Source organism: Trichosurus vulpecula, chromosome 1 (assembly GCF_011100635.1).
Source record: "Trichosurus vulpecula isolate mTriVul1 chromosome 1, mTriVul1.pri, whole genome shotgun sequence".
Lineage (NCBI taxonomy): Eukaryota > Metazoa > Chordata > Mammalia > Diprotodontia > Phalangeridae > Trichosurus > Trichosurus vulpecula.
In genome coordinates, this window is record NC_050573.1 from 347,520,500 (window position 1) to 347,535,517 (window position 15,018).

Consider the following 15,018-nt stretch of genomic DNA (forward strand, 5'->3'; position numbering starts at 1 on the left):
ACCTAGCTCCGGCTTCAAGCAGTACCTGTCTCGCTGGGGCTGTTAAAGGGCGTCCCGCTTGGAATAACTACCAAGTGCGCATGCCTACGCCCCGTGTACACCGGTGATCTTTAGACCAAGAAAGGCAAGGCTCAATCGACCAGCTTGAGAGACTGCTGTTAGGTTTGAGGTAAAACGGATGCACAGTGGGATTTGTAGGCATTCTCTTCGCCTTGTGGGAAATGTAGTTTCCCGCAATGCATCATTTTCCGTATTTCCCCTTTCAATCTGACTCCTGGTATGTGAAGCAAGGCAGGTCGGGATTCAGGGGCGGGGCCAGGCGGAAGGGCAGTCACGGGAAGAGTGCGCGTGCGTCAGTGAGCCTGTGCGCAGACACACGTGTGCGCGGGTACCTTATTCCTGGGCAAGTATGTGGTTGGTGGGCTTTGTGACTTTTCAAACCTTAAAAGATGAGACGGAGAATGGAGTCATTGTGACGGTGGGATGTTCTGCATAGAGTCACTGCGTGACTGGGTGGGTCTTTCCCTTCGCTCTCTCTTTCTGCCCACGCTTCGGTTTCCCTTTTCCTCTCTCCGCTTTCGTCTGGAGTCAAGAGAAAATCAGCCCTTCTCTCCTCCTCCCCCTCCCCCCGGGGAAGAACGTTTGATCTGCATATACATTCTTTGTGCTCTATGTTCTGTATTGATTTATCAGAAATTGGATCGCTTTGAAACTTATGAGAAGCTGGGGTGGAATTAATTCGTTGACCCTTAAGGCAGCTGTGGTGTAGTGGCAGAGAGGTGGGTCTGGAATCAGGGAAACCCACGTGCAAATTCTCCCGTTTTGATCAAAAAGCATTAAGTCTACTAGGCAGGTTCTGGGCTAGGTAATGGAAATACAAAGAATGAAGTAGTGCCTACTCTTACCCACACTATTATATGATCCTGGGTAAGCATTTTAGCCTGTTTCCTCATTTGTATTATGGTCCATATATTACATGCTGCACAGAGTTGTCAAGAGGATCAGATGAGGTAGTGGCTTGCAAGGTGCTTTGCAAGTCTTAAAAATGTCAGCTATTATTATTATTTCATTTAGGCTGTATATTCAGTTTTATTACCACATCATTTCCCCCCTTGCAGAATCCTCAGTATCAAAAATATTGAGCAATTTATTTTGTGGCTATGTGGATATTTCCAAGAAAATAAAAGTAAACTCTTACCATGTGGCTTTATTTTCTTGTTTTTATTCTAGGCTGTATTCAAGATGGGCAGCTGATCCCATTCCATCATCACATATGGCCTTGATCACTTTACCCGGGTCTCATTTTTATTCCTCTGGCCTTCAAACTTGCAGAATTTTGACATGTCTGAGAAAATATTTGAGCCCTTATAAGAAGAGCAGAAAAATCATGTGTCAGGGGTATTTTTCCCTGCAGCAAAGGCAATTCAGAGACTATTTTCATCATGCATACTGTAGGAAACATCACTCAGAAAAAGGGAGTAAACTCTACCCATTTGGTGGATCTGTGCTTTTCCAAACAGCGGCAAGGGACAGGTTTGAACAAAATAATGGTCACGTGGATGATCCGAGGTTTTATAAGGAGCTAAATACTTTCACTTCATCTGAACAGGTGTTAAAATTTGTAAGCACATTGGAAACCTTGTCAGATACTATGGCAGCAGCAGCTTTGTATAGGGTCTCTGAAGTGGAACGGGAGGAAGGTGACCAAAAAATTCCAAAAACAGTCTTGGAGAATGAAATCTTCAGAGCATTATGCTTTCAGTTCGAATATGAGTCCACAAATCTTTCAGACACTGGTCTAGTGACAGCTTTGCAAGCTTTGACAGGATTACATGTGGAACCCCAGAGTAATTTACTAGTAAATTTGGTGACAGAGTGCCAAAATCGGCTTCAACAGGGTCACATGACAATTCAGAATCTTTGTATGCTTGGTGAATGTATGGTTAAACTCCAGAATCCAAACTGTGCAATGCTAAAGGAGATTATACTTCAACTTCAAGGTAAAAAATTGCAAGAATGTGCACCTGAGGAGATAGTAGCAATTTATACATTGCTTCAAGCTGCTTTTGGAGAAGTGGTTCAGCATCAGGACTTTTTGGATCAGTTAAACAACCTCTCTATTTCATTAGTTTATAAATTTAGTCCTAAAATCACAAGCCAAATACTGAATGCCTTGGTGGTTCTCAACCAAACTCGAGCTTTCCCTTTGGTTGTAAAGCTCTGTATACATTCAGTAAGATTTGTCTCTCACTTTACCAATGAAGAGCTAGGAAAAGTCATAGAAGGTTTCATACACTTTGGTTACACTGACAAATTTTTCACACAAGCCCTGGAACAACGTGTTTCCGCATTTTGTCTCACTATGCATCCTGAATCTATCAGCAAAGTCATGCAGTACTGCGGTAAAAAACTGATTCTTTCAAAACCCATCTTTAATGCAGTGGCAGAAAGTTTTGTGTACCAAGCGGAAATATTTTCCCCTGTCCAGGTTTCTCAGTTGGTTGTACCATTTGGGAAACTCAATTATCTGCCCCCAAATGCTCCACTGTTTTTTAGGAAGCTTGAAAATACAGTAAGAACTCGCTTTAAGTCTTTTCCTCCTCAAGCCCTGTTGAATCTTCTCCATTCGTGTACCCGCATTGGACGCCACCCCGTCAATTATGTGGCAAAGTTATTTAGCCCATATTTTCTTCAGAGATTACAAGGTAAGCTACTCACAGATAACTTCTTCCATCATGGAAGAGCCTTGTTAGCTTTTGGTGCTGAAAGGCACAGTTCAAAAAAGTTTTGAATGGAGCAAGGATTTATCTTTCTTAGGTTGGTGGTACTCTTCAGGTTCCATATGCGTATTCAATTCTTCTGTTGAGCCTTGGTATATGAGACATTTGGGTCTAACTTTCTAAAGTGGAAAGGACCTTAAACGTACTCTCTCAAAAATTTTACAGAAGAGAAAATTGAGACAAGAAAGGTGTAAGTATGTGCCATAAGTCATAGAAATAGTAAGTGGCAGAGTCAACAAGTCAGTCAGCAAGCATTTATTAAGCACTTGATATGTGCCAGTTACTGTACTAGTAAGCACTGGGGATACAAGGAAAGGCTTATATTCTAGTAGGAGACAACATATGCAACTAAATGTACATAGAACATATATACAGTGCAAATGAAAGGTAATCCTAGAGGGAAGGGACTAGAGTGGTGAAGAAGAATACTGGGAAAGGATTCCTGCATAAGGTGAGATATGAGTTAAGTCTTAAGGGAATCCAGGAGACTGAGGTGAGGAAGGAGAGCATGGGGAGAATTAGTGAATTAGTGAAAAGGCATGAACTTTGAAAATGAAGTGGCATATACCAGGAACAGCAAGAAGGCAGTGTTGCTGGATTGTAGAGTACTTGAAGAGGAATAAAAAGGTTGCAAAGCTGGGGATTTAATATTTGATCTTGGCAATAGGGAGCCACTAGAGTTTATTAAATGATATGGATAATGTGGTCAGATATGTGCTTTTAGGAAAGTCATTTTGGCAGCTGAGTGGAGAATGTATTTAAGTGGGGAGAAACTTGAGTCAGAGAGACCAGTGAGGATATTGCAGTAGTCCAGGCATAAGGTGACAAGGGATTTGCACCTGGGTGGTGGCTGCTTGCGTGGAGAGAGGGGACAAGAGTTAGTAAAAAAAATAGGAGTGAAGGTGAGACAAAGGAGTGGAGGAAGACTGGAGTTGTTATGACTGTGAAGATAGTAATAAGAAAGTTTGAAAGAGGAGCGGCTTTATGGGGAAAGGAAATGCTGTTTTGGACATGCTGAGTTTGAGATGTCTATTGGATACCTATTTCAAATTATCTACAAAGTAATTGGGGATACACACCTAAAACTTCAATTAAAAGCCAGCAGTGAAACCAGGTTTTCTGATTACAAGTCCAGTGCTCTTTTATTCATCTGAATATGAGGGGGATGTACCATAGTATCTCTAAAATCCTGGTCTAATATCTAACACAAATAAGTCAGTTTCATTTGCATCACCATGCTACAGACAAATTTTAAAACACTAAAGGATGTCAAGAGGTATGGCAGGATGGAAGGCTTAAGAGATAAAAGATATTACAACCTATTCAAAATAAGTTTTATATATAGCATAATGATTTTTGGCTTTGTGTCAAAATCACACAGTATTTCCACATTCTACATACAGTTTGTAGAGTGCGTGCAATATTGCCAGGTAATAACCACATAACATATTTTAAAACTTGCATGAAGGAACAAGTTTTTCTTCTATAGACTTTCCATTCATTTATGAGATCAGCAAACATTGAGTGCTGGCTAGATACAAGGCACTGTGCTAGACACCAGGGATTCAAAGATTTAAAAATAACATAGCTTTTGAGGGGTTTCTATTCTAATTTGGGTAGAGAAAGAAGGTTGTATGACAGATGCCTGGATAACTATGTTACAGAGCAAGGAGTAGTGGGTGCAAATGCCCTAAGAAAATTTGAGCTGGGTCATAACATTTAGCCAGTGGGATCAGGAAAGCTTGTTGGAAGAGGTGGCATCTAAGCTGAGCCTTTAAGGTAAAGAGATTTTGAAAGGTACAGACAATGAAGGGAAGACTTCCATGGCAGAGGATGGCCTTCAAGAATGCAGTTTTAAGTGATAGTATGTCAGATTCAGGAAATAGCTATCAAAACTGTTTAGGCTGCAATATTTGCTGAATGAAGGTAAGCAGTATGAAATTAGTCTGGAAAGGCAGACTGAAGCCAGATAGGGAGGTCTTAAGTGACAGGCTGAATGAATTTTATTTTATCTTGTTTGCAATAGGGAGTTATTGAATCTTTTTGCACAAGGGAGCAAGCCAGTGATGTTTTTAGACCTACTACTAGTGTGTGGAAACCACAAGGTAGCATGTTGTAATGAAAGGCAATAGAGTGTAGTGGAAAAAGTACTTCCCTTGGGGTCAGCAGAGATCTGGGTTGGGTTTCTGCTTTCAAGTTCGCTGGGGCCATAACCCTTGGGCAAGTCTGTTAACCTCTTGGAGCTTTTAGTAAAACAGGCCTAACAATACTTGCAGTACCTACTTCTCAGAGCTGTTTAAGGAAAGTGCTTTGAAAACCTTAAAGAACTATATGAACATTAGTTATAATTACAGGTTCTTTCTTTGTGTGAGGTTGTCCAAATAGTATTGGGTAGCATGACATTGTAAGTAATGAAAATTATGCGTAGTCACATTAATTCTTTTATGACTTTTATTAAGAATAGATTCAGAGCCAGGAACTTTATTGCTTAGAAGTAACTTGATTGAAAGGACAAGCTACATAGGCCATTCTCTGTTTAACCTCATAAAAATGCATTAATCATACTTTACAATAAGTGATTGTGTATACCTTCATCACTCTCCATTTCTTAGTCTTGGCTGCATTAGAACTCTTAAAAATAACTTGACTTTTGATGATTTTCATTTCAGCTCAGGAATTGGATTTAAATAGATCAAGTCTGGCCCAGCTGACCCAGCTGTATTTAACAGTGGTTTTGGAGTGTCCTTTCTATAAGGTAGGAAATGTCACTTTTTCCCTTGGCAGCCCATTACATTGTCTTAGTATTTTATTGCCGTCATGATTAAATGCTACTTTTTTTTAAATATCTCTTGCAAGTTTCTTTTGCCTTAAGTTCATTTCCATTGATTGATTTTTTTTGAATACAGAAAAAAATACAAATGCTCAACATTCTCCCAATGAAAACTTCCTTACACTTGAGGTCAGTGATAACCATTACTTAGCCCTTTCTTCTCTAAGCTAAACAGCCTTTTAAAAATATCTCAGCTCAGTATTTCTCAACAACCGTAGAGATGTTCAGTGATATTATAGGAATCCTTATGTGATGGTTCTGACCAATATTGAATCCCTAGGTGTCTATTTGATATGTTACAAATTTGATATGTCACATGTGTAGGGTATGTTTAGGGAAGACTAGTACCTCTGGTGTGATGGCTGCTGAGCCCTTTTCAGGGCTGCTTTCCACTTTTGGTGTCCACCTGTTCCACCCAACTCTCACCTGTGGTCCCAAAAAGCTGTAGCATGCGCAGCAGTCACACCCCAGTAAACTGTTTCAGCAGATGGGCTAAACCAGGTTGAGGGTAACCAAGGGGTCTCAAACCCATTGGTGAGTTAGGGGGATGTCTACTCCAAGCATGTGAAGACTTTCCCTGATGGAATAGGCAGATGACAAAATTTGTTCCAATGGCCATGAAGGCAACTGAAGCAAGCACTATGGAGTGCTTAGAGCTTGGTTAGACATCAAAGATGCCAAGGTCATCCACTGCATCTTGAGCCATCACAAGTCATCTTGATTCTGCCCAGCCGCTGGACCATGATGACTGTGGAGGAGAGAGTGAGGCTGAAGACTTCGTGAAACTGCTTCACTTAAATGCAACTTAGGCACTAATCAAAAGACATCACCCACACCATTTAATTTTTTTTTTTTTTTTTACAAATTGTGGACCATATAAACTGAACTGCAATACTTCTGAATATGTATAGTTTTTCGTTTTCATAGACACATTGCAGGCTGGCTTCTTTTTAGGTAAAAGGTAATAATAAGTCCTGAAATGATCAAAGGAGAAATGGTTGGAGAACCACTTCCTTTGAAGAAACACAGCTTACAGAGCTGGCTAGGAAATCCTTAAATGTAGAAGCTTTTCAACTCTAAAGCCTCCTTTGGGAAAGCTCCTAAGACTTTAAACAATTTCTTATATTCTTACCCAGATATCTTTCCTTATTGCCTTTTAAACATAGATGAAAGCTTTGAGGATCATGTAGGATTTTAGTTATGCATGCTTGACTTGAAGAGATGTTAGGATTTGTTTCCCCCACCAAATGTAGTGGAACAAATGCACCTATAAAAAGTGGCTATAAAATAATGAAACTGATTTTTTTTGGACCAACATAGCAAGTATTCAATATTGACACTCTGGGAGGCTTCTATATACTTTTTTCTTTGGAGGGGGTAAGGCGGAGCAATTGGGGCTAAGTGACTTGCCCAAGGTCACACAATAAGTGTGTCAAGTGTCTGAGGTCAAATTTGAACTCAGGTCCTCCTGATTCCAGGGCTGGTGCCCTACTCACTGCGCCACCTAGCTGCCCCAAGGCTTGTATATATTTAATCCAGCATTTCTGCCACTTTTGAAACTCTGAGTCTTCAGTTTATAAGACAAATGAAATTTAGTGTCATTAATTTGTAGTCATGTTAAAGTGAAATTCAGTTCCATAGGCCTTTATATTAATTTATTATATTTAAGGGAGGTGCAGTGTTAGGCTTTGACAGTACAAAGACAGACAGAAATGAGAGTGTCTTCAAGGACATTCAGCTTACGTTCATTTGGGGACAAGCTCCTTACTCCAAGATAGTAATCACAAGGTAAATGAAGGGGGCAGGGTGGGGAGGAGAGAGAAGTAGAGAGTGAAGTCTAGACATAGTAAATGCATTATGTAAAGGAACAGAAGTAGGAAATGCCAACTGAGGGGAACAGGTAATGGCATCTTTTGCATGCAGTATAGAGTGAATGAAAAGAAACAAGGTGAAATAAGGCTGGAAAAGGGGTGTGTGTGTGTGTGTGTGTGTGTTGCACTAATACACATCCAAACTGACATTGCCCGATTTGATCTTCTATCTTATTCTTCAGACTTACCTCTGAATGATTATCAGTTAAAAGGGAAAGTTTGCTGGGTAGGGGAAGGTGGGAAGGGTAATGAAATAAATATGTTGTAAAAACAAAAGGCATCAAACTTAATATCCCTCAGCTATTATAATTCAGTTAATATTTATTAGGAACAATTGTGGTACTCTTTTTAGTAAGGCATCTTTGCAAATGAGCATCACACATTTATTCTGGAAGATTCACTCTATTTTTCAAAGGCAGCACACTATTTTATTCAAGTTCTTCACTAATTTTAAATGGTTCATCATATATTTTATTCATCTCGTGTATGTTTATAATTTATAGGGTCCTAAACTGCTTCCACAGTATCAAGTGAAATCATTTCTCATTCCACCTTATCTCCTGGAGACCCCTATGGATCTGCAACTTTATAAAACTGTTATAGTTGGACTAATTGACCTTCTAAAAGCAAAAAGATACTTTGCTTCAAGAGTCTCAACACCCTATTGTTACACAGTAGGTAAGCTAAAAATCTATCTATTGCTTTTTTGAGATTTTAGTAATTCTGTTTTTTAAATAGAGACCACATATAGAACTACAACAAATTTAAACCCTCCTCAAGGAAATTATATCGGAGTGGGGGAAAATACACATTAAAAAATTAACAGTGAGAAAGATTTTGAGAGAAGGAAAAGAAAACATCAAGCAGGTGAACAGTGCTGCTATTCTGAGGGGCTTTTTCCTTGAAGCACATCTTAGCCTACAGAAAGTAGTTTATTTCACACTGTGGCATGAAATAACATGTGCATTGCACCACAGGGAAAGGGAATGTAAAAATTTACAGTGTTGCCATGAAGCCTGAGGATCTGTAGTGAAGAAGAGAATTAGGCCTACGGGTATAGTCCTCATAATGTGGTACTACGGCACATGACATAGAAGGATGCTTTGGGGTGTCCTTGACAATATAAATCGGAAACTGAATAGTGCATTTCACAGTGTTACATTAGGTTTGGGTGATAATCTATTAATGACGAAATTGGGACATTATCTGAAGTATACCTATTGTCCTAGGATCATAGATAGATTTCAACATGGAAGTGACTTTAGAGGTCATTTACATTTCCTGTTCACTAGAAGTTCTGGTACAGGATAGTTTTGGGGGAAAGCAAATATGCTATGGTAAGTGTCAGTCATAAGAAGTATACTACTTTGGTTTCTGTGCATTTGTTTAATTATTTTTTAAATCTTCATCTAAAAGCTGAGGCCCTTGGAATAGTGGATGGAGAGCTGGCCTCAGAATCAGGTAGATAGTTCAGATCATACAACTGAAATATGTATTACTGGTTTCAGATATCCATTCTGAGTAATGAGGATGGAGAGTTTTTATATTGGGATTTCTCTGCACCAAAAAAATCACAAGTTAAAAAACCACTCTCTTAACTCCCTCATTGGACTCGTTTGAATGTGTCCTATTAGATTTGTAATGGGGGAAAAAAGAAAGTGTAGTATGGATTTCACCACAGTCTCCAAAACCCAAGATTCATACTACTTGCTTTGGTGTTGCTAAGTCTGCTTAAACTAGAATAGATAACTTACATTCATAAAACACTTTAATGTTTGCAAGAAGTTAAATGATTCAGTCGGGATCCAACAGCCCAGAAGTGTCTGGATTTGCTTCAGGAACTTTCATAGTTTAAGCTAGATTTTTTTAAGGGGATCCATATAATTTTTGTAGAGTTGACTTATTTGATCAATGTTATGTTAAAATTTTAATATTTATTAGTTATGGTCATAGCTTTTAAAGCCTTCAATAGATATCATTTGGAAGACTGGAAAATAGCACAAATAAAATAATATTTATGATGGTATATATGTGAAGATGTTTTCCTTTTTCCTGTCACTCAGATATTGAGATTAAACTAGATGGAGAAGGATTTGTATTACCATTTACAAGCGATGAAGATGTGTATAAAAGGTACAGGAAAGTTTTATGTTGTTTACTTGATGAGAATTGTAAAGGCAAGTTGCCACATATCTTTTCCTTAACAAGAGTCTCATGCTAGTATAATTGATGTCTTGATATCTTATGCTTTGTGTGAATTTTTTAAAAAGTTACTTACCTCCTTATCAATATTTTTTCTAATCAGCTGTCAGAGAATCTTTGAGGTAAAGCCCCTTCATTTTATAGATATAGAAATTAAGGTTCCCGAAAGCTGAATTAATTAACCTAAGGTCACACAGCCAATTAATGATGAGCTGGGATTCTGTGTCAACAGCCTTGACACATGTTTCTGTTTTCTTCACACTTAACCATCACAGGTAGTAAAAGCCACTACATGTTAAGGAATGTTGCTTAAAATCATTAATCATTAAACATTAAGTGCATGTTATATGTTGAACACTGTACAAGGCTATGGGAAATCAAAGACAAAAATGAAACAGTCCTAGTCTTCAAGAAACTTACATTCTAAGTTCATAATGATGTATTTTCAAAACACTATTATTACAGTGACATCTAAATTCCATTATAAACTGGCAGTTTAATATGTTTAAATAATGAGTGCTGATGATTTTTTGCTAAAAAGTTGGGAGGCGGCTAGGTTGCCCAGCAGGTAGAGCACCAGGCTTGGAGTTCAAAGACCTAGTTCAAATCTGGCCCCAGATATTTAATGGCTGTGGGACCCTGGGTAAGTCACTTCACTTGTTAGCCTCAGTCCTCAACTGTAAAATGGTGATAATAATAGCACTTAACCTCCTGGGATGGTTGTGAGGATCAAATGGGAGCCATAAAGTGCTTTAACACAGTGCCTGGCACATAGTAAGCACTACATAAATGCTGACTATTGTTAACTATTATTGTTGTTAAGGGAAAACCAAAAATGGGATTATTTTAACATAGCTTTTGGAGATATAAGATTTCACGTAGCTTTTGATCTTATATTTCACCACAGTTCTAAAATGATATTCTTTCTTAATTGTGATTAGAAATTCATAGTATTATAAACAATCTGTTGGTATTTTTAAAAGTTTATCATTTACTTTATGTACAGATTAGCGCTTTGCATTGATGATCCAAAAAGATTTTGTTTGAATAGCCACAACTTACTAGGAAAAGAAGCTATTAAACAAAGACACCTACAATTACTTGGTTATGAAGTTATACAGGTATGATTTAACATATTTTTGCTATAAAAAGTTCATCCTTAATTTAAGATTATATTATTGAAAACATTAAATGAAACTCCCTAGTAGCCCAAGAAAGTCACTTCAAATAGGGGAACATTCAACTACCATAAGTAATCAGTTTTAGATAAATACAGATGAAGTTTTATTTATGAACACTGTGCAAATTGAATTTGTCAAATTACATTTTCCCCTTGGTTGTATTATAGTTTTATGGAAATCTTTCCATAGCTGAATAATTTTTACTTGTAAAAATTTTGTTGGCTGTCCTCCAGCATTTAAAAGTTGTAGGAGAAAATGAACCCTACATATAAACCTTTTATGATATGAATAAGCATCCCTAATTTATCATTTTCATAAGTGTTAGAATTTACACATATAGAGGTTTACAAAAGTAGAGCTAATAGCATTCTCTATATCATCATCTTGTTCTACCTCAAAATTCAACTACAAAGTGTTTGAATTCTATGCAATACCATTTTTTTCTGTGAATTTTTCTGAAATTAATTGGAACAAAGTAACCATTAGACCCATTAAAAACTACTTTCTACTTAATATGTATAACCAGACTTATTTTTTAAATATATTTTATAAGAACTAGCCAATGATATCCTGAATGTCTGTAGTGTATACTCGTTGGTGAAGGTCAAAATCTGTCTGCTGAAATACAGGCTAGAGTAGGTTTCTGACCTTTTTACGCTTTCTATATCATTAATAGATCCTCCTAATAATTTCTCTATATTTTTCCATTCCATTCTGTCCTGTGTCCTTTCCATTCCAGATTTTTTTTTCCTAAAATACTTCTCCATCATGTTATAGTTATTCATTGTCCATAGAAGAAAAACTAACATAGTAGATAACATAGTGCACAACACTTTGCAAAAGATAGATTCCTCAGCTTTAGTCTTCAAGGGGTTCCACAGTCGGGCTCTAACTTGGCTTTCCAGTCCTATCTTGCACTACTGTTCTTTCCTCAGTATCGACTTCATTTTGGCTTTACTTGCCGTTCCCCTTCGCTGTCCCTCATACCTCCAGGCCAGCTGTGTCTGCAGTGCTGTCCCTACTCAACTCTACCTCATAGGAACCCTGGCTTCTTTTAAAGCCTAACTCAAGCCACTTCCTATAAAAGTTTCTTCCTGATCCCTCTCAGGTGTTAGTGCTCCTCCCCCACTCCAAAATTACTTTAAATTTCCTCTGTGTAGTGAGTGTGTCTCTTTCCTCGGAGCCAGGAAGACCTGGGTTCATACCCAACCTCAGGCACATATTGGCTGTGTGACCTTAGGCAAGTAACTTCTTAACCTTCCAGTGCTCAGGCAAGTCTTTAAAACAGTAAGTTTCAGAGAAGTTTCTGACCCCCACTGGTAGAAGGCATCTCCTTTTACTAATGTAACCAAACTATAGGCTCAGACCCTATCTGCGTCTCAGTCCCTATGTCCTTGCCTTCTACAATAGAACATCAATGCCTTGAGGGAAAGGGTGGTTGTTTTTTGTCTTTACATCCCCAGTATGTGGCATCTAGTGGTTCCTTTAAAAATGCCTACTGAATTGAATGGCATACTAGTTTTCTCATTATGCTCAGAATTTGCCTTGTACTCTCCTACCTTTGATCATGCTGTCCTAAGTCCAGTGCTTCCCACTTTGACTTCTGTCCTTCCTTCTGTCTGCACATCTAAATTTTCTTTGTCCTACACGTACTTGATCAGTTTCCATTAAGCTTTATTTGACCAACCCAGAACAAAGTGTTACATTCACAACGAATTGTAAATTTCCTGAAGGAAGGGACCATATTTCATACTTAAAACTCCAATAGTGCTTTGCACACATCAATTAACAAGCTTTATCCATCACCTACCATGTATAGGGCACTGCCAGTGGCTGAGGATGCACATATAAAGAATGGTAGTAGCTAAATACTAGGTTATTTGGGAAGGAAAGTACTAGCAATTGGAAATATCAGGAAATGCTTCACTTGGATGATGCTTTCAGCTGCATTGTAAAGGAAGCAAGGGATTCTTTGAGGGTAGAGGTGAAGAGAGAGTCCCTTCCAAGCACATGGGTGAGCCAGAGAAGAGACGGGATGTTTTGTATGAGAAACAGAGAGAAGGACAGTTTAGCTGAATCACAGAGTGAAGGAAAGGAAGTATGACACTGGAAAAGGTAAGTTGGGACCAGATTGTGAAGGTCTTTGAAAACTAAACAGACTTTGATCTTAGAGACATTAAGAGGTCACTGGAGTTGATTGAGTAGGGGAATCACATGGAAAATTACTTTGGCAGTAATGTAGGTTGGATTAAGGTGGTCAGAGACTTGTAACAGGGAGATTAATTAGGCCGTTTCAGTAATTAAGGTGAGTTGGTAATGGAGGCCTGAACTAAGGTGGTAGCTGTATAAGTGAGAAGAAGGGGGCATTCACCAGTAAGTAGTAGTTGTCTGATGTCTAAAAACACTGCTATTTGAATTTTGTCACATTCACATTCTCCAAATGGAATGATTTTTGGCCAACTATTTATTTTTCTAACAGATTCCATATTATGAAGTTGAGATTCTCCAATCAAGATGCGAACTAGTGAAATATTTAAAGAAAAAATTATTCCCTCACAGCTATAGATTTCATTGAAGGACAAGACTGGAATATTGACTTTGTACTTGAAGTGGTCAAAAGAGTTTGCATTCTGGTTGTGACTGGTGTGAACACACACACACGCAGGAAGAAGCCCAACAATTTGTGGATGTTTCTGAGCCAATTTATTAAAGTTTATATTTATCAATTCACTAGTTCCTAAGGATTCAGGACTTTTCTTTGTTGCCACAATGTGACTTGATAATTTAGAATATTCTTTGTTATGTAGCACTAAAATCATGGATTTTTTTTTTGTACTATGTTGGCTTGGTTTTTAGAATAAACTAAAGGAGTATAATGAAATAATGATTTTCTTTTGCTTTTGTAGGAGCAGTACTAGGGTCCCTGCTATTTCAGTGGGGCTTGTTTTACCTTTAAAGACAGGGAATCTGTCTCTGAGGCCTAGAGCTATTGTCATGGCTTCCCAGTTGTTTAGCGCCTGTCTGCCAGCTGTTAGTGTCCCTCAGATTTGATGAAAATCCCTCTACTGAGTAAGGCAACACTTTTAATTAGAAGCAGTTCATATGGAGAGAGAGAAGGGGGGTGATGTCTGCTTTAACCAGTACTTTAACTTTGCTGAGTAGCCTTTCTGTGGTGTGACCTAGAACATGTTTGTGGTATTTCTTCTGATTGGAGAAAATATTTAATCTTCCCTAAGTCATTAGGTCTTTTTCATTTAGGAAATGTTCCATTCACCAATATAATGATCCAGAAGAATGAGAACTGAAAAAAGACCATCAGATTTGGCAAGTAAGAGATCACTGGTGACTTTTGAGAGAACAGTTTCAGTTAAGTGATGAGGTTAGAAACCAAATTAAAAAAGGTTAAGATGCAAGTGAGAGGAGAGGAAATTTAGGCAGTTACAACTTCAAGGTGTTTGGCTAAGGAAATATTTATGATGATAGTTTGAGGGTTTGGTAGCATTTAGTAAAGCTTTTTTTTAGAATGGGGGAGGGAGCATTTTTTGAAAGCACTAGGTAGTAAAACAAGTCGATGGGTATATCTGTTTGTGGGAAGAGGATGATTGAGGATACAGTGTGTTGGAGAGGATGGGAGGAAAGGGGATCCAGTGCACACATAGAAGTTTTGGTCAAGCCACAGAGAAGGGCCATCTCTTTGTCAGAGACTGACAGAGGAAAGAGTAGATGAAACCAAGGGGCTTTGGCATGGGAAGAGTGGAAGAAGAGAGCACACTGAACAGGCTCAGATTTTCTTCTTAGTAAAATAAAAATTGAAGAAGAAGGATAGAGGGACTTAAGGGGGGAAGAGGTTTGAAATAGCTTATGTGAGGCTAATCAGTTAGTGTCAAGGCACCCGTTCTGGGTGGATCGTGTCAGTGTGTAATGTATCCAGTCATCACGGTTGTGGGATTTCCTCTTTCTGCGCTTAGCTGCTCGTAAGCAGAGGAGGCAAATGGTGGGAGTAATCCAGAGCTGAGGTTTGGCAAAAAAAGAGCAGTGACAAGAAAAGGGAGCAAGGTATTCAGTACTCCAGGGACAGCACAGGCTCGAAATGGCTTACTGTTGAGTTGAGAGTGGAGAGGTGAGTGAAGCAAGAGCAGGAGTAATGGCCTGAG

At 38.5% G+C, this 15,018-nt stretch overlaps 2 protein-coding genes across 4 annotated transcripts in view; one reads left to right on the forward strand and one right to left on the reverse strand.

Moving 5' to 3' along the window:
• The window catches only part of MTRR (5-methyltetrahydrofolate-homocysteine methyltransferase reductase), a 48,809-nt gene extending 48,400 nt beyond the window's left edge, over positions 1-409 (reverse strand). For 2 of the 3 annotated variants that reach the window (XM_036760185.1, XM_036760157.1), the window contains exon 1: positions 3-409. The gene's annotated coding sequence lies outside the window, so the exon portion shown is untranslated. The remainder of the gene's footprint in view (positions 1-2) is intronic. The other variant, XM_036760174.1, reaches the window with a different exon arrangement.
• On the forward strand, positions 334-13,738 carry FASTKD3 (FAST kinase domains 3). The gene is made up of 7 exons (XM_036760197.1): positions 334-513; positions 1,231-2,705; positions 5,450-5,535; positions 7,985-8,159; positions 9,545-9,614; positions 10,690-10,804; positions 13,344-13,738. Exons 2-7 carry the CDS (start codon positions 1,274-1,276, stop codon positions 13,437-13,439), a joined length of 1,974 nt encoding a protein of 657 aa, XP_036616092.1. The 5' UTR covers positions 334-513; positions 1,231-1,273; the 3' UTR covers positions 13,440-13,738.
• The last annotated feature ends 1,280 nt before the right edge of the window (positions 13,739-15,018 follow it).